General features: G+C 37.7%; 1 protein-coding gene across 6 annotated transcripts in view; it reads left to right on the forward strand.

Annotated features, from left to right (window-relative positions):
• LOC144957284 (solute carrier family 12 member 8-like) overlaps window positions 1–20,929 on the forward strand; it is a 67,003-nt gene that overhangs the window by 34,051 nt on the left and 12,023 nt on the right. For all 6 annotated transcript variants that reach the window (XM_078888381.1, XM_078888380.1, XM_078888383.1 and 3 more), the window contains 8 exons: window positions 8,662–8,799; window positions 10,375–10,566; window positions 11,170–11,287; window positions 12,223–12,336; window positions 17,367–17,568; window positions 17,840–17,927; window positions 19,108–19,254; window positions 20,528–20,795. In XM_078888381.1, coding sequence (XP_078744507.1) covers window positions 8,662–8,799; window positions 10,375–10,566; window positions 11,170–11,287; window positions 12,223–12,336; window positions 17,367–17,568; window positions 17,840–17,927; window positions 19,108–19,254; window positions 20,528–20,795 — 1,267 coding nt within the window. The remainder of the gene's footprint in view (window positions 1–8,661; window positions 8,800–10,374; window positions 10,567–11,169; window positions 11,288–12,222; window positions 12,337–17,366; window positions 17,569–17,839; window positions 17,928–19,107; window positions 19,255–20,527; window positions 20,796–20,929) is intronic.

The raw sequence follows: 20,929 nt of genomic DNA on the forward strand, positions 1-20,929 counted from the left end.
AAACATTAGCTTTGATACGACACAAAACAAACAAAAAACAAAACAATAACAAAGACCAGAGTGACGTCAACTTCATTCTATCTATAACAGCTTCGACAAAAGAGCCAAATACCAAATACGGAACGTTTCGGGATCAAAATCCTTCTTCAACAAATAACAGAAACGATTAAAAACTTAAATTACTTAAAACTTCAAACAAACAGCAGAGAAATAATCGGGACGTCTTGGTACCAGTTTTTATTTGGTCGAGATGAACAAAATGGCAAAAAATACGGAACGTTTCGGACTCAAAACCCTTCTTCAGTTCATAACCAAAACAAAACAAAAAAAACACAATAAAGGCATTCATATAATACTTAAAACACAGAATAGACATCAGAGAAGAATTTGGAACGTTTTGTCAAAGTTTTAATCGGACGGAACGTATCTGGCTCAAAACCCTTCCTCGCCTAAAATACGTCCTGGCCAGTTTTTAGTGGTCGAGGTGAACAAAATGGCAAAAATACGGAACGTTTCGTTTCGGACTCAAAACCCCTCCAACAAATAACAAAAAACAATACAAATATTCATAGACAGTCATCAGATGAGAATTTGAGACGTCTAAGTTTCTGTTGGTCGATATGATATATTGATTGTTTTTATCGGTATTTTTTGTCGATATGTCATATTATTGGTTGTTTTTATTGGCCCATAATATGGTATGGAGTACAGCTTTTCTGGTCAGAATGTAAAAGGAAAGAAGAAAAAAAGGCGTTTTGATATTGTTGTGACTTCATACTAAACCATTTATCGATATGTGGGATATAATAAGATATCGATCTGAAGTAAACCCTTTACAACTACAGTTCGATATTAATCTAAGCCTACATCTTATCGTGTCGGGTTGGCAAAGAGATCGTGTAGATAAAGTGACAGCGATGCGGCCCGGGGGTTGTAGTTTGATAAACACACACTACGTGCAAGCCGGTCGATCGATGGTGCAGTAGTGAGGGACTGGCGTTTGTATCGAAAGGTCTTTGTGACCGAAAGGTCGAGAATTCAAGTCCGTTTCTGAGCAGCGCTAGCGCTTAGTTGAGTCATTTAACTCTCTCTCTTTACCAGCCATTTTCAGGATTTTCCCAAAAATTTTCCACCCAACTAACACATAATTTTTTATCACTCAAAATAGCAGTAAGTTTTTGCAATACATAATTTCTTTAGCAAAACATAACTCTTCAACACACTGTTCATTTTCTTTAAATTTTATGATTTACAAGAGAAATTTGAATAAGAAAAATGTTGGTTGTATCGTAACGAATGTGACGATTTTCCTATGGGTGGTAAGGAGAGGATAAAAGGCTCTTTATTCACACTCTCTCATCATAACCAGGTGTAAAATGAGTACCTAGCCGTTAACATCGTTGTCTATGTTAGAAACCCCCCCCCCCCCCCAAAAAAAAAAAAACAAAAAAACAAGAAACAACTGTTATATTGCCTAACAGGTGTTATCGCTTGTTCTTTATGTTAAGTGTTGCTGTTGGCTAGGGACTCCTTGTAAAGCGCTTTGAGTACGTGTCGTGGATATTGCACTATATCATTGTTCATTTTTAAAAAAATTTATCTTTTTTTTTATACACTTAGACTGTGGAGACACTTTGATGTTTTCCCAAGACTCATGAATTTTGATTGACTCTATAGATAGTATGCGCTTGGCTAAGGAGTTCACAACATTGCCATCCGGAAGTATAACGGACCAACACACAACACCGTGTGTAACCATGATCGTTTATAGTCAGGTTCATACAGGTTAGTGAGAATTACTCATAAACGCGGATGGCAAAAAAAAACAATAACAAAGACCTGAGTGACGTCAACTTTGAACTATCTATAGATAGATTGAAGGTGACGTCACTGGGGTCTTTGTCATTGTTTGTTGCCATCCACGTTTATGAGTAATTCTCACTTAACTGTATTATCCAGACCTACGTGACGTCATCTTCGTTCCATCTATTGATAGTATACGCTTGGCTAAGAAGTTCACAACATTGCTATCCGGAAGTATAACTGGCCAACACACAAAACTGTGTGTAACCATGATCGTTTACAGTCTGGTTAATACAATTTAGTGAGAATTACTCATAAACGCGGATGGCAAAAAACAATAACAATGACCTGAGTGACGTCAACATCGAACTATTTATAAACTTTCAGGGTTACACATAGTTTTTCATTTTCAACAATATCTTGGTGCTATGCGTTTATTTTTTTTAAAATCTCATAACATCCGCCAGTCGAATGCAACGTATCAACACACAAACTATGTGTAACCTTGAACGTTTATAGTCCGGTTAATACAATTTAATGAAAACTACTCATAAACATGGCTGGCTAAACATAATTAATAATGAGCTGGGTGACATCAATTCCTTTCTATCTATAGCATGAAAAGGAAAATAGCAATTGCTTTCTACTCTTTGGATAGGACCCTAGTCTATCGCAAGTACTTTCTGCCGGATCTAACAGATCCAGTTAGCTAATCAGTGGATGGGGGGGGGGGGGGGAATGCAGAAAAAAAATCTAGAATGCACCCGGGATAGATCTCGGTCCCTTTGCGTGTGAAGCGAGTGCTCTACCAACTGAGCTACAGGGACAGTAACATAAAAGGGAAACGTTATGATTTGAGAGTCATAAAAAAAGAAAACATAACCAGAAACAAAACAAAAGAAAAAAAAATAATAATGAATAAAAAGCCGCCTTGAAAGGGTTAAAGAAGGGGGTGGTAATGATAAGTGTTGTGATTATACTGCACGCCGGATTATACAGATGTAAAATAGCACAGGAAAATATAATCTATTATAGGAAATACTGGCCTAAAATCTATATCGAATTCGGTAGCTGTTCTATTGATTGATTTAATGTTATCCCAGTTAGACGTACACGCAAGCGCACAGACACAAACTCACACATACTCAATCTCTCTCTCTCTCTCTCTCTCTCTCTCTCTCTCTCTCTCTCTCTCTCTCTCTCTCTCTTCTCTCTCTCTCTCTCTCTCTCTCTCTTTCTTTCTCTCTCTCTCTCTCTCGCTCTCTCTTCTCTCTCTCTCTCTCTCTTTCTCTCTCCTCTCTCTCTCTCTCTCCGCGCGCTCACACACACACATACATACACATACATACATACAGAGACACACACACACACACACACACACACACACACACAGAGAGAGAGAGAGAGAGAGAGAGAGAGAGAGAGAGAGAGAGAGAGAGAGAGAGAGAGACCGACCTGCTGTTTTGCTCGCATGATGATAATTGAGCGTTAGTGGATTTTTTATGTCGCCTGATACATGATACTGATCAAAAAATTACCAAACGAAAGTGAAAAGTGAGTTGTGAGATGTGCTCATGGAAACCAATAAATTAATGATTTATTGGTTGAGCTATCTTCTCTGTTTTACAAACCTATGCAGATTAATTAAGCGAAACGAAAACATTATCGGTACATGTTACGATCTACTAATAAATTCCCGATGATTTTGGACATTAACATAGATCGAGACGAATCTTTTGAGCCATCGACGGCCACAAAATGGTAAATCCGAAGGCCACCGGTTAAGGACCCATGATTACACCCCATCTGGTATTCTTAACTAACCATTTGAATCAATGGATAATGGAATTATCCTAAATTTTAAGAAAGTTTTGCAAGTAGATATATCAATCTGTGAAAAAAAAGTTTTATAATTTTTTAGATTTGCCAGGAATTTTTGTACTCGATGATAAAAATTAAACCTTCGCTGTACGGAACAATGTTGATCCCCATTCCTATTTTTTTTTTTAAAGAATAAATATATATGATAACTGACGTAATTTTTAAAGGCGTAAGCACCGTATTGTTGATTGATTGAATAACCCGAGAGTCGTATACTATAAGACAATAGTTAAAAAGGATCCACGTTAAACGTTTGCCAGGCATAGCAGCAACTTGAGGTCACGGAGAAACCATCGATTTACCATCAAGAAATAAAATGGTGAAAATGTGACATCTCGTCTCTTGAATAAACACATTTAATCACGATAATACATGGCCAAAATCGATTTCCGACATTCCTTAATATTTATTTATTTATTTATTTATTTAGTTATTAATTTAGTTGTATGTTTATTTATTTATTTATTTATTTATTTATTTATTTATTTTAATTTATATAGTTCTTTATTGTTTGATTGATTGTCTCCCCGTGTATTTCCTGTCTCAATCTCTAACTTTTCTTTTTCTTTCTTTTTTTTTTTTCTTTTTCTTTTTCTCTTTATTTTTCTTTTTCTTTTTCTTTTTTTTCCGTTTTCTTCTTTCTTTATCTTTTTTCTTCTTCTTCTTCTTCTTCTTTTAAAATTCCTTAGCACGTCTGGCTGGAACCTTGCCACACGCACACACACTAAATGATATTCATTTTCTGACGATACGCCAATGTATGTTATCTGTATTCTTAAATCTCAATCTATCGGAATATTTTTTATCTCCACACATTCACCCCCCCCCCCCCCAACCACCACCACCACCACCACCACCAACCCGCCACATTATCAACCTGGTTAGTGAGCGTACTAGATAACTATAATCTCGTGACATGCGTCGCTCACTTTACCGATGTGATTGTTTTTCATTTACTGAAAGTGATTGGATTTTGTTTTGTTTTTTGTTTGTTTGTTTTGTTTGTTTGTTTTGTTTGTTTGTTTTTTGTTAATCCTTTTCTTTTAATTTACTGTAAGTGGTTGTTTTTAATCCTTTCGAGCGTTTTGGTTATTGATTCTATTGTTTTAGGTAAAATACTCACAACGTACGTCAGCCTCATAAAACGTACCAACACACAAAATTATGTGTAACTTTCAAAGTTTATAGATAGAATGAAGTTGACGTCACTCAGGTCTTTGTTATTGATTTTTGCCATCCACGTTTATGAGTAATTCTCACTAAACGGTATGAACCAAACTATATACGTTCAAAGCTACACAAAGATTTGTGTGTTGGTCCGTTATTCTTCGGGATGGCAATGTTGTGAGGTTCTTAGCCAAGCGCACACTATATATAGATGCTGTGCATTTGTCAAAGAAACTCACAGCATTGCCATCCGGAAATACAGCTCACCAACACACACAAAATGTGTGTAACCTTGAACGTTTCTCGTCTGGTTTAGTGAGAATTACTCGTGAACACGGATGGCAAAAAGCAATAACAAAGACATGAGTGACGTCAATTTCGTTCTATCTATAGCATGATTGATAGATTTTGGTGAGAACTAATCAGTCAACATTGTGTATAAAAACAATAACAAAAAGCTGAGTGGCGTCAACTTTGTTCCATCTATAAATTTTTACGCTAACCTGAAATTTCAGAACTCATCATTATTTTAATTAAAGAAAGGAGTACACAGGATGCGACTTGTGCTTCGCATGATGTCCGAGTCGCATCGTTATTACTTTCCTCTCGATGAAACCGGTATGGTCTGTAGCGACGTGCAATTATTTGATTGGTCAAAAACCTACTGCTTAACCCTCTCCTTGCCAACCATAGGAAAATCGTCACATTCGTTACGATCCACTTTTATCAGCACTTTTATTAGCACTTTTATCATTCAGATTTAAAGAAAAAATCTTTTATTATAGTTATAAAAACGTGACACTGTGTTGTAGAGTTCATTTTGCTGATCAATATTATACATAAAACGTATTTGTTGGTTTTCTGTTTGAGTTAGAAAAAACTATTTTTGTGTTGGGTGGATGTGAAATTTTGGGGAAATTCTGAAAATGGTTGATAAGGAAAGTTTTAATCAGTTTCTGTTATCAGAATATTGTGTGCACGTTCGTCTGCAGTTATAAGCAAATTGAATTAAGAAATAAAAGTGTCTTGACTTTAAAGGGTTAAGACATTCAATGCAAATGTATTTTCATTTTTGGCGAAGATCCTGGCGAAACATGGTAGAGATCTTATGCTGTTAACTGAGTGCATTCAATTTCGTCTCCTGTTCGTGAATAATTAGTGTGTCATTGACGCTGTACATTAATTTCTGTAATTTACACACAACAAACACATGAAACATATCAGCAAACAAACAAAACAAAAAAAACAATACAAACAAAAAGAAAAAAACAACTACGTGTAACCTAAAACGTTTATATTAATATTCAAACATTTATTTAGTGAGAACTGATCACCCAAAGGTGTTCTAAAGACAATAACAAAGAAACTCCGTGTGTTGTTTCAATTTGTTGGTAGGAAATTTAAAGGAATTTTAATTCCGAGATAAAACGTTCGCGTTCGATTCCTGTTCGGTTCGACAACTAAAACAAGTGAGTTGCACCGTGGCCTTCGTAAGGTTATAGCCTGACACTGAAAAGAGACTGGCATTTTGACGTCATTATTTTTTTTTTTTTTGCACCGCCTAGTGAGTTGTCGTTAGTAGTGCTCATGAAAACAAGTGATCCCATTGGTTGAACGATTGAATACAACTCACGATTTGTTTTCTTTTTGGCCAAAGACTGGCATTTTGACGTCATTTTTTGGTTAGTGTCAGGCTATAAGTTAACGATGGCTACGGTTGTACTCACTTTGCAATGATGAAATACGGGACGGACTTAGAGGAAAGGTCAAATGGAAGGAAGAGGAAATTGAATGCACTCAGTGTACAGCCTTAGCCTGCATCAGGGGTCAAGGCCATCTCTCAGAGATCTTACCTTATCGTAATAGAAGGAACAAAATCGACGTCATTTAACTTTTTTGTAATTATTTTTCTGCAGCCGTTTTGGTGATTAGTTCTCGCTAAATTATATCTATAGACTATAAATGTTCAAGGTGACTCACAGTTTTGTGTGTTAATACGTTGTGTCAGTCTGTCAAATGTTGTGAGTATTTGACCTAAACGTATATCATCAATAAGAACTGACTGTAAACCTGGGTTAAATCGAAATTCAAGGGACTTGGATGTTATCCTTTTAACACAACTACATATTAATATTTTGGTCTGGGTGTTGGGGGAATGGGGGTCGGGGGGGGGGGGGTCCCGATAGCTTAGTTGGTAGACCACTGCTTCACAAGCAAAGGGACCGAGATCGGATCGATCCGGGTGCAGTCCTCCCCCCCCCCCCCCCCCCCCCCCCCCCCCCCCGTCCCCGTCCTCCCAGAAGTGATTGGGTAGCTGAGTCTGATAGATCTGGTGGAATGTACTTTGCGATAGACTAGCAATTGCTATTGTCCGTTTTAACGGGATAAACTCCGGCTCCATGGGTCTATGGCTCTGAAAGACTCCCCTTTTTTTTAAATTAGGGGAATGCGTTTATCAACTATTGCGTCCCGTGGTTATGTCCAACTCTGTGAACTCGAACAGTATAATAAGAACTCTATTAACTCACTCAACCCTAACACCGACTATATCCGTTGTTTACCCGGATTACTTTTACCCCATGCCTTTTTATTACATTTTTTTGAGACAAATTATAGGCGTAGTATCAAAGCTTGTGTTTTTAATAATTACAAGTTAATGATAGTTGAATAAAAATATATATGTAAACGATCGTTTTTAATACATTTTTCTCCAATTTTGAAAAGTAGCAAAAATCTCTAGGATTGAGTGAGTTAATTCTAATGTGTACAATATTTCTAATGGCTTGATGATTCCTACAACTCTCCCATAGTGAGCAAGGAGATATTTACAAACCTGTTTTCCAACATGCTTTCTGTCTTTGTCTTGGAATGAGATATACTGGTTTTGTCCTTGCCATGGCCGGATACCCTAGCTGGGAGGGAAACAGTCAAATTTATAGAAGTCCAGGGTTTGAGAGTTTTTGCCAAGATGAAAAAGTCAATTAAATCGATCGATATTTGAAGGACGAGTTTTCTGGCTAAACTTTTTAATATGTGTTTTTTCCAGCTGAGATTCCAGTTCCATGCGGATGGGTCTTTCAAATCACCATTGAGTCACCAATCAAGGGACTGGATTTGGTAGCTAACGCATTCAGTCAATACAAGCTATGCCCGCAAAATTAATGTTCTTAAAAGAAACGAAATTGACGTCACTCAGCTCTTTGTTATTGTTTTTAGCCAGCCCTGTTTATGGAGTAGTTCTCACTAAATTGTGTTTATCAGACTTTAAATGTTTAAGGTTATAGATAGTATGCGCTTGGCTATGAAACTCACAAGATTGCCATCCGACCTTAAACGTTTATAGTCTGGTTAATACAGTTTAGTGAGAATTACTCATAAATCCGGATGGCAAAAAAAAAAACAATAACAAAGACATGAGTGACGTCAACTTCATTCTATCTATACCGTTTTGTGCGTTGGTACGTTATAGATAGAACGAAGATGACGTCAATCAGGCCTTTGTTATTGTTTTTGCCATCCGCGTTTGTGAGTTGTTCTCACTAAACTGTATTAACCAGACTATAAAAGTTCATGGTTACATAGAGTTTGTGTGTCTGTCCGTTATACTTCCGGATGGCAATGTTGTGAACTACTTGGCCAAGCGCATTCTATCTATATCCGACCCGCAGATGTTTTGATTTTAAAAAACAAAACAACTAAACGCATAGCATAAATATCCGGCTGGCGAATGTTGTGAGGCTTTTTTTTTTTAAACTAAACGCATAGAATCCACAGATTTTGATTTTATTTTTATCTTTCTTTTCCCTCCAGGCCTCCAACCAGCCATGGTGGAAATCCAACTTCTTCATTTCCCAGCCCGTCTTGTTCGGCACGTGGGACGGTGTGTTCACGTCATGTCTCATCAATATCCTCAGTGTCGTCATCTTCTTGCGTATGGGATGGATTGTGGTAGGTGTTATAGCAAAGAGCGTGTAGGTAACGATTGTTATGTTACCAAGAGCTCTCACTTCCCGCTTTTGGTGAAGCCACGCATCTTCCGTCTTCTACTCGTATTTTCTTCATTGTATCAGTAAGCCTAGCGCGCATGATACACACGGAGCACACCCACCTCGCTGTCTCGCCTGGCACGCGACAATAGCATTGCGGTTAAGAGAAGTGAGAGCTCTTGGTAACTACGTTACCCTAAACACTCTTTGGTTATAGGTAGCAAGCCGGCCCTCTCGTCCTGGTCATACTATTATATGATTTCATGGTTTTCTGTAATCATTGTTGTGTTACTTCATCATTATCACCATCATTATCGTTCATCGTCATCATCATCATTATAGTCGTCGTCGTCATCATCATCATCATCATCATCATCATCATCATCATCATCATCATCATCATCATCATCGTCATCATCATCACCACTACCACCACCACCACCATCATCATAACCACCACTACAACAAGCACCATAATTATTGACCTCATCACCACTGCCCCTATCATCATCATCATCATCATCATCATCATCATCATCATCATCATCATCATCATCATCATCATCACCATCATCATCAACAACAACATCGCTCAGATCACTTTTATCACACCCCTCTTACTGTCTCTCCCCCCCCCCCCCCAACCCCTTCCACCGTGAACGTTATTATATATATATATATATATATATATATATATATATATATATATATATATATATATATATATATATATATATATATATATAGTGGACTCCACATACAGTCAATACAGTTAAAGTCAACCTCTGCTGAAAACCAAATACCCCGTTCTTTACCTAGGTGTGTTCCATTGATAGTGGATAATTTCAACTTGCTTAAAATCAACCAATCTTTTATGCTCCGACGGTGTTGGCTTTATCAGGATTCCACAGTAATAATATGCGTTTCTTTAAACGCCTATGAGGTCTAGTGATATGACATTCACCTTCGGATCGGAAGGTCCTGGTTTCGAGTCCCGCTCTTGGAGAAGGCTCTTTACTCACTGTCTCTAACCGTACTCATGTGTAAAATGAGTACCTGGCCATTAACAGCGTTGTCTGACCGAAAAAAAAATATTTGTAATATCACCTAACAGGCGTCATGCCTCTTCCTACATGTTTAGTGTTACTGTTGACTAGGGACTCCTTGTAAAGTGCTTTGAGCACGTTTAGTGGATATTGCGCTTTAAAAAAAATCTCAAGTCATTCGCTACTCTAAAATACTCACATACCTAAAATCCTCCTCTAGCCCCCCCCCCCCCATTTTTCTTCCATCCCTCCCCCCTCCCTATCTAGGGCAATGCTGTTATAAGCCTGTCTGTCCTACATATTAAGTGTTGCCGTTGACAAGGGGATCCCTGCCTTGCAAAACGCTTTGATTACGTTTAGTGGATATTGCGCTATATAAGACCTCAAGTTTTTGATTGTTGTGTTTTTAAACCACCATCTGCTGCTATAACATACCTACATATCTAAAATCCTCCTCTATCCTCCCCCCCCCCCTCCCCCATCCCATACAGGGCAATGCCGGTATAGGCCTGTCCGTCCTGACCGTTCTACTGTCCGTCTCCATCGTGCTGATCGTCACCCTCAGTGCCATCGGGGTGTGTGAGAGATGCAAGGTGGAGAGTGGAGGCGTCTATTTCCTCATCTCTCACATCATGGGTGGGAGAATCGGTGGCAGTATTGGAATCATTTATTGCTTTGCTCAGGTAATCAGTCGGTTTGTCTATCAATTAATCAATCAATCAATCAATCAATTAATTGATCAGTCAGTCAGTCAATCAAGCAATGAATGAATTATTAATCAACCAATACACCAATCACACAGTCAATCAATCAATCAATCAATTAATTAATAAATCATTCAATTAAATAATAAACCATTCGACCAATCAGCCAGTCAATCACTCAACTAACAAATACATCAATCAGCTAGTCAATCAATCAATCAATCAATAAATCAATCAATAAATCAATCAACCAGTCCATCAATATAATTTTTGTATGATATATTCAATAAATAAATCGATCAGTCAGTTCATTCTATCATTCAACCAATTGATCAGTCAATCAATTAATCAATCAACCAGTCAGTCGATATAATTTTCGTTTGATATATTCAGTAAATCAATCAGTCAATCATTTCATTCTATCATTCAACCAATTGATCAATTATCCACTCAATCAATATAATTTTAGGTAGATAAATTCAATCAATCAACTAACTAATCAATCAATCAATCAATCAATCAATCAATCAATATAACGTTATCTTTATATATTCTAAACTGTCACCCTGTTCACGTTTACAGTCTGTGAGCTGTTCGCTCAGTGTGATGGGTTTTGGAGAGTCCATCGCCACTTTGATCGGAACTGAAAACCCCTGGGTTGCCAGGGCGGTCGCCTGCGGTGTTGTCATGTTGCTGTTAGGTAAGTAATGACATTGGTAGAATAGTAAATGAATAGTTGTCGACTGCCTGATCGTGTATAGATAGTTCGAAGTTGACGTCACTCAGGTCTTTGTTATTGTTTTTGCCATCCGCATTTATGACCTAACTATAAACGATCATGGGTACACACAGTTTTGTGTGTTGGTCCGTTATACTTCCAGATGGCAATGTTGTGAGCTTCTTAGCCAAGAGCATACTATCTATATATTATGTTATCCAAATCGTTGATTTGGTATTGTATTGAGTGGATGCATTATCTACCACACTCAGTCCCTTGTTTAGTGGACAAAGAAAATAATAGGGGAAAAAAGTCGTGACGTCACACCCTCTACTTTTCCGATTCCAAAATCATTGGAAGTGTGCATGTAACCAGATTTTCAAAGGTTTAATAACGAATACGTTACATAGTGAATCATAAGTGGCATAACTATTTTTGTAGCAGGATATATGGGCCGATTCTTAGGATTACGGGGCGTAAACGAGCGATGATGAATGATCTTTATTGACAACTAGCATATATTATTTAGACTAGAAAATAAGATGCCATCACTCTGAAACCAGAAGATAACTTACACAAGGTGTGCATCCAGTTCTCCGGAAGAGTGGTTTAACACTTCCAATGAGATTGGAACCAGTTTGTCCCCTTTAACTTTAACCAAGACCTTTCCATATGGGACTGATTTATCTCAGTGTTGCTTGATTTGGTTGGTTTTGTACACTCATTGGCTGGTGACCCCGAGCAAAGCACTTTGCAATAAATGCTCAGGTTTGTGTGTGTGTGTGTGTTTGTTTGTGTGTGTGTTTGTGTGTGTGTTTGTGTGTGTGTGTGTGTGTGGTGTGTGTGTATGTTTTAAATGTTTATTTTTTAATATAAATCAAAATCTTACAATTTTTTTTCACCTTTTTCTACAACAGGCGTGAACGTGTCCGGGGTAAAATGGGTCATCCGACTCCAGCTCATTCTTCTCCTCATTCTGTTCTTGTCTGCCATGGATCTGGTGGTTGGTTCCTTTGTCAAGACAACACCTGGTATGTATGCGGCTATGTGGTCTAGTAGTATGACACTCCCTTGTCAAGACGACATCTGGTATGTATGCGGCTATGTGGTCTAGTAGTATGACACTCGCTTGTCAAGACAACATCTGGTATGTATGCGGCTATGTGGTCTAGTAGTATGACACTCGCTTGTCAAGACAACATCTGGTATGTATGCGGTGGTCTAGTAGTATGACACTCGCTTGTCAAGACGACATCTGGTATGTATGCGGCTATGTGGTCTAGTAGTATGACACTCGCTTGTCAAGACAACATCTGGTATGTATGCGGCTATGTGGTCTAGTAGTATGACACTCGCTTGTCAAGACAACATCTGGTATGTATGCGGTGGTCTAGTAGTATGACACTCGCTTGTCAAGACGACATCTGGTATGTATTCGGCTATGTGGTCTAGTAGTATGACACTCGCTTGTCAAGACAACATCTGGTATGTATGCGGCTATGTGGTCTAGTAGTATGACACTCGCTTGTCAAGACAACATCTGGTATGTATGCGGCTATGTGGTCTAGTAGTATGACACTCGCTTGTCAAGACAACATCTGGTATGTATGCGGCTATGTGGTCTGGTAGTATGACACTCGCTTTTGGATCAGAAGGTCCTGGGTTCGAATCTCACTCGGCGCATAGTTGATTCATTGGAAGAAGGATTTTTTACTCACATTTACTCATTTAGTCACCGTACTCGGGTGTAAAATGTGTACCTGGATGTCAACAGCATTGTCTCTGTGGGAAAAAAATTGTAATATCGCATAACTGGCGTCATGTCTTGTTTTACATGTAACGTGTTGTTGTTGGTCAGGGATCCTTTATAAAGCTCTTTGAATACGTTTAGTGGACATTGCGCTATATAATACTTCCAGGCCTGGTATATAATGGGATAATATCAATGTTGGTGTCTCTTTGTAACTTTAGTGGTCCTTCTGAGCCAATAGGCCCATGAATCCGGTGTTTATCCAGGCTTTTATAGCGTGAATTTGATATTTCGTATCTGCTGTGGATTTGGTGGTTGGTTCAAGACAATTACTGTTATAATTAATGTATTGGGATTTACCCTCTCCTTATCAGCCATTTTCAGAATTTTCCCCAAAAACTTCACACCCACTTAACACAAAAACAGACATTTCCTACTCAAACAGAAAAGCAACAAGCACATTCTATACATAATATTGTTCGACAATATGAACCCTATTACAGAATGTCAAGTCTTTATAGCTATATTAAAAAGAAATGAAATCTGTATGAGAAAAGTGACGGTTGCATCGTAACAAATGTGAATTTTCCAATAGGTCCAATATCAAATCTCTCTTATGTGTCAATATACCATCGAAATCTTCGATCCTCCATCTCCATTCAACTCGAAACTAGGTCTACATCAAGAACAAATTTTTCCAACAGATCTTTCTCTAATGCAGCTCCAAATATCTAGAATTCCCTGTCCCCCACAACCAGAAACTCTCCAACTTTTAACTCTTTCAAGTCCAATTTAAAGACTGAACTGCTTCAGTGGTGTAGTCTTTATTTTATTTTCCCTTTGTGAGTTCGTGTTTTATTGTAAAGCGCCTTAGAGCATGAATTCGTGGAATTTGCGCTCTATACAAACGATTTGTTATTGTTTTTATTATAGGTGGTAAGGAGAGGCTTAAGAAAAGATAAGATAAGATATTGATCATGATTTTGGACATTATCACATTTTCATTGTTGTTGTCTTTGAACATGTGGCAAACCTGTCATCAGATTCATTAGCTGCATGGAGCCAAAGTTTATCCCAGTCTTTATGGCGTGAAACTGGCATTAGCAATTGCTTGCTACCCTTTGGATCAGGGACGGCTGGTAATATTGGGCAGGGTGGGCAAATACCAGCCTGTTTTTTTCAAGTTATAAGCTGTATTACCAGGTCCGAAATAATCTAATTTAAATTAGATAATTTTAAAAGTTAGTACTTAAACTTGATACTTCGTACTGAAATCAATTTGTATGTATTTTTGATAGATTGCGAATCACCATGCACCCCGTAATGCATAAACCAGGATACGCTCCTGTTCTTTTTTTATCACCCCCCCCCCCCCTTTCCCAACCACTCCACTCCGCCCACATCGTCATCTCATCGTCACGTCGCCTGACGGTGATTTTGCTGTCTGGCCTCTCTAGTTCTAGGTCGGGCTAATTCAAATGAGCCCACCTTATAAACCAGTGAGCACTAAATAGAGATTTTGGCAAACGAACTTTTTTTTATTTATTGCCTTACTTGTGCTGGTACCATTGATGTAATAACATTGGGAAGGTTCCAGTATTGAATTAAATGTATCAATTTACTAATATTATATCAAGTTAGTATTAACTTGTGTTGTTTTAATATATTTGTTTATCCATTTAAATTATCTCTTTTTTTCTCGTTTTCTTTAGTGCTTCTCAAAATTCATTTATTTAAATTGTTGTCTTATTTGTTTGTTTGTTTTGTTTTTTTGTTTTGTTTTTTTTTAAACAAATTAATTTGTTCCTTTTTTAAAAAAATTCTTAAAGTAATTACCGCTGTATTTTTATTGCCAGACTAAATATTTTTGCAAAACAATGTATTTTCTATTGCATTCCCTCTAATAAAACACTTTTATTCAGAAGTCACGACTAAATAAATATATAAAATACAACCCCCACCATTTTGGTTTACTCAAAAATTGAATTAGTATACGAGAAATACTCTTCTGAGAAAGGAGAGAGTTGAATTCTAAGTTATAGAGGAAATAAAGACGTTTAAAGGAAGGGTGGGCAGATTCCGTACTTGCCCGTCCTGAAGCTAATACATACATAATAGTTCGCGATGAAGAATCGGGAAGCTAGGGGTTGGTTGGGTAAGGACTAAAGATAACACGGTCGTTATTGTTATAGTCTAACGAATGCATGAGGAGAGATTGGTAGCATTATTTAATTTGTCTTAATTGTATTGTATGAATTATTGGCGAAAGCCTAAGATTAAGTAAACTTTGTTTTTAATTTGTCTTTTTTTGACTATGGAACTGATACTTGTCATAGCAGACCTGCCTACTTGAAATAGGAAAATAAAAATCGTAGTTTTCAGGGTTAATAAAATGGTAGATATTTTAACTATCCTTTAAAAAATCACCGGAATTTTCGTCTATTAAGGTATCAAATTTTTAAAAAACGAGAAAAACGGATTGGAAACGTAATAATGATGGTGATGGTGGTGGTGGTGGTAATAGTGATGGTGGTGGTAGTAATGATGATGGTAATATTATTATTATTATTATATTATTATTATTATTATTATTATTATTATTATTATTATTATTATTATATTATTATTATATTATTATTATTATTATTATTTTGTACATATTGGTGGTATTACGATTGTTGTATTTTTTGTGGTTATTAATGGTAACAATTTATTGTTTGGTTCCATTTACCATTTTTTTCCACTTTCATGTATGTTGTCATCAAAGTGTATGATTTAATGGCGAAAGCCTAAGATTGAATAAACTTTGTAATATCGTACGGTAATCATCATTGTCGACGACATCGTCGTTGCCATCATTATCATCATCATTAACAACAACAACAACATTAACAACAAATACTACAATAGCAATAAAAACAATATCAACATCATCATATAATTTTCGTCATCGTCTCCACAACTATCATTCTAACCAACAGCACCACCAAAACCACTACCATAATTACATCCTCCCTCACCGTCTCCTCTTCCTCCTCCTCCTCCTCCACCACCACCACCATCGCTACCATTATTCCAACTGCTACCACCACCGGCACAATCATTCTAACCACCAAGAGAGCAGTAAAAATGATGCAATTTGAGCTCTGAATGAAACTCGAGTCATATCGCGGTTGTTGCTTCTCGATGAAAAATTTAAAGTTACTACGTACTTCTGAAAATGTAACAGAAATATCAATCTCGCCGTTGAGGGATTAAAGCATCTCTTTAATTTTTCGAGTGAACGAAATGGACTTGTATTGTCAAGGTGTTGTCGCATTTTGTCTCGTCGCTTTATTTTTTTGTTGTATTCTCATTCGTGATTCCTTTTTGATTACGTTTGGAATAATTAAAATCTACTGGTATTGTCCTTTCATTGTGAATGTGATTATTTGTGGTTGAAATATTTTATTTTTTTTAAGTTGAAATATATAATATATATATATATATATATATATATATATATATATATATATATATATAATATATATATATATATATATATATATATATATATATATATATATATATATTAATATATATATATATATATATATATATATATATATATGACCGAATCATCTTTGCCCCACCACTATAAATAGGCTAGAACCGCCACTGCTTTGGATAGGACGCTAGACTATGAAAAGTACTTTCATCTATATTTAACAGACTCAGCTAGTCAACCCCTGCCAGGTGTACAGGAGGTTTGGAATAAATCTTGTCTTCAGCCAGGTTTGATCTCGGTGTCTTTGCATTTGAACTGAGTGCTCTACCAGCTGAGCTATCAGGACCTCCCTTTGTAACTGTCATTATCATTAGGCTTCCTGGTCACTAATTACTAATCAGCGGCATCATTGTCGTTACTGTTACTTTGGTGGTGTTGGTGCTCATCATAATTACCATCACCATTACCATCATTATTGTCATCATTATCATCCTCATCATCATCATCATCATCATCATCATCATCATCATCATCATCATCATCATCATCATCATCATCATCACCATTCTCACCATCCTCATTATTATCATCATCACCATCATAATTCCAATCAATGGCTTCACTTTTCAGTGCTGACCTGCGGCTAACTCCTGGGTTATATCAGTCTTTCCATGGAATAGACTCTAAAGACCAATTTCGCATTGGGAATGAACAAAGGGAATTTTATTTTATTTTCATAACTTCAGATTAGGATCGTGGGTAACATTTGAAGAAAACAAACATATGTTTAAAGTAAACAACTACGTCCCTCCCATAAATTTCAGAAAAAGGAGTAACAGGATACAATGATGACAATTTCGCCAACAATTCCGGCCCAGACTTCGCAGAGGGGGAGAGTTTCTTCACCATCTTCGGGCTCTTCTTTGCCTCGGTGACGGGCATCCTTGCCGGTATCAACATGAGCGGGGATCTGAGGGACCCTTTCCATAATATACCACAGGGAACCTTGGCTGCTCTGGGTGTTGGGTAAGCATTACAGAGGTCATGTGATCTTTAGTGTCATTATGCATGATGGGATGTGTCTTCATCCAGCCTTCGTGTCTTGATAGTTTTGGTTTATCATCAGCTGTTATAATCATAATTATTGGAGTTATCAGTCATGGTCATCATCATCATCATCATCATCATCATCATCATCATCATCATCATCATTATCATTTTCATCATCATCATCATCATCATCATCATCATCATCATCATCATCGGCTATTACACAGCACTATTCGTATTTCTCCAGAACATTCCTATACATCGCCTTCATCCTAGTTCTCGGTGCCACCTGTGTCAGAAGCTACCTACTGGATGACTACATGATAGCAGAAAAGGTAATTTCTATAATCTTTCTCAGAGGAAGTTCAAAAAGGTTTCAGAAAGTAACATAATGTGATGTAATAATTGATGGCAGTGTTGCTTCATCAGTTTAGCTGATCATTGACTTTCCTCCTGTCCCACATGTACACATTGCATTGTGGACAAGAGTCCAAGACCGCAGAGGATCTTGTCTAGCCGGCTATATGGTCAAGTGGTATGACACTCGCATTAAGATCGGTAGGTCCTGAGTTCGAGCCTTGCTCGGAGCATAGTTGAGTCCTTGGAAAAGGCTCTTTACTCACATTCTCTCACTATACTCCGGTGTAAAATAAGTACCTGGCCATTAACAGCGTTGTCTCTGTCCGGAAAAAAAAATGTTGTATCGCCTGACAGACGTCATGTATCGTTCTACATGTTAGGTGTTGCTGTTGATTAGGAACCCCTTTTAAGAGTGCTTTGAGCACATTTAGTGGATATTGTGCGATATAGAAGCTCAATTTGTAAATTTGTTAGCCTTGTATTGTGACAAAGTTTCCGGGCAGGATCACGACCCCCTTTACTCAATGTTAACCCAGCATTGGTTGGGTAGTTGGGTCTGTTAGATCTGGCAGAGTTACAGTACTTTGTATTAGACTGGCATCTTATCCAAAGGGTAGCAAGCAATTGCTATTGTTGTCCTGGGATAAAACTGAAGCTAGGATAAACTCAGGAGAGTGAAAGTCATTTCAGCTTGGTTTAAATAAGCTCTTAACGGACTATCGCTGAACACCTATGGGTGGGTGTGTTTGGGGGGAGGGGGGTGTCAGGGTGAAAAAAAGGAAGATAATACAGTGTGTCAAGTTTTTCATGCCTTAAATAATCCATTTTTCAGGTAAGTAATACAGATTAGCGTATTATCTAAGTGATGCTTTTGTCACAAAAATGAGACTTTTCCCGTCTCATGCCATATATGAAGTGTGAATTTCTGCTCAACAGCATACACAAGATGAATGTCCAGTCGCATTACTTCCCACCAGATCTAACAGACCCAACTACCCAATCACTGCTGGTTGGACAAGTGGATAACAAAAAAAATCTGTACTACACCGGGATCGATATCCGTCCCTTTGTATGTGAAGTGGGTGTTTTACCAACTCAACCATGAGGACCCCCCAAATTTAAATTTATTTATGTTACATACTATTTTTATTTCAGGTTTCAGTGGTGGGAGTGTTGTGGCTTGCTGGTCTCTACCTATCATCCGTATCCTCGTGTATGGGGAGTTTATATGGACCACCAAGGATTCTTCAGTCGATAGCCAATGAGAACGTCATACCCATTATACGATTCTTGGGACATGGGGTATGTTATATATGTGTGTGCTCCAATGCAGTGTGTGTTTGTGTGTGATGTGTATTTTCCTGAAATTCATGTTCTTTGGACGGGTTTTTTTTTTTGTGTGGTGGATGGAATTTCCCTAAGGGTGGGAGAACATTGGCCACCCCAGGCTGGCGGATTTTTTCATAAGTCCATACATTCATGATCTCTTCTATTTTCCAAAATCATTTTTCTTTTCATGTAGCGTAGTATATCTATTTGATTTTGCCCAAGCCCTGCATAGAGTCTCTTGTTGAGAGGGAAACAGTCAAATGATTTTATCTTTTTGTGAGAGATGATATTTCTCCTCTTTTAAATCATCTCTCCATTGCTGTGATTTTGTAACCATTTGAGTGCATTCCTATAGGTCGTATGATCCTGGAGCAGTATTTGACTAGCTAAGCTACAAGGATATTGTAATTCTCCTGGATTCTCCTCTGATCTCTGTTTGACTAAAACACACAAAAAAACTAGAGAATTTATATAGCACAATATCCACTAATGTGCTCAAAGCGCTTTACGCTAGTCTCCCTTTTGCTATTTTCTTTGATTCTTTAGTTAGATTTAAGCCTTTTTACTATTCTTTTATATCCGTTTTCACTGTGCTGAAATGACCTAAAAGTGTCACATGCTCCATTAAGTGTCAGAGAGCCCCACCGGCTGTCCAAAAAAAAAAGAGAGAGAGAGAGGGGGGGGAGAGAGAGAGAGAGAGAGAGAGAGAGAGAGAGAGAGAGCAATCACACTCGCCACAGAGCTATCCAGCCATGCACTTTATCTGAATTATTCAAGTAGAAACAAGTATACAATCACAGCTTTAACCTCAAGTATATTCTATTATACTAATCTGTTTCAGCACTACATACTGCTTCTTTGTGTGGCTATGTGGTCTTGTGCTATGACGCTCACCTTCAGATCGAAAGGACCAGGGTTTGAGTCCTGCTCTGAACGGTGTATAGTTGAGTTCTTGAAAATGCTGTTAACTCACATTCTCTCACCATACCCAGGTGTAAAATCAGTATCTGACCATTAAAAGCATTGTATCTGTCAGGAAAAAAAAAATGTACAGGCGTTATGTTTCATCCTACATGTTAAGTGTTGCTATTGGCTACGGACCCCTTGCAATGTGCTTTGATCACATTGAGTGGATATTGCACTATATAAATGCTCCAGGTGGTTTAGAGTCAATAGGTGAAAATCTTGATTTTCCATTGATATGTCTATCTTGTCTCTCTCTCTCTCTCTCTTTCTCTTCTTCCAGCGTGGCCCAAACAAAGTCCCAGTCTTTGCTCTAGTCGTTATTACCATCATCATCCTTCTCTTCATCTGCATCGGTGATGTCAACTCTTTGGCTCCAGTGGTAACCACAGCATTCATGCTGACATATGCAGCCGCAGACTACTCCTACTTTGCCCTGGCCATGAGTTATGACAAGAGACATTCTCGTGAGGAGAGATTCCGCATCAACAAGGACGAGGAAGCAGCCCGAAGACTGAGTTCTGGCAGTAATGGGCATATAACATCCACTGGTGAGATGCTTTGTGTTAGTATAGTGATGACCAGATGAATACTTGTATGTGTGGAAATATTTGTGCGGCTATGTAGCCTTGTGGAATGACACTCGCTTTCAGATCAGAAGGTCCTGGGTTCGAGCCTAGTTGAG

This window comes from Berghia stephanieae, chromosome 11, assembly GCF_034508935.2.
Source record: "Berghia stephanieae isolate SIO BIC M18660-M18661 chromosome 11, UCSD_Bste_1.3, whole genome shotgun sequence".
Classification (NCBI taxonomy): Eukaryota; Metazoa; Mollusca; class Gastropoda; order Nudibranchia; family Aeolidiidae; genus Berghia; species Berghia stephanieae.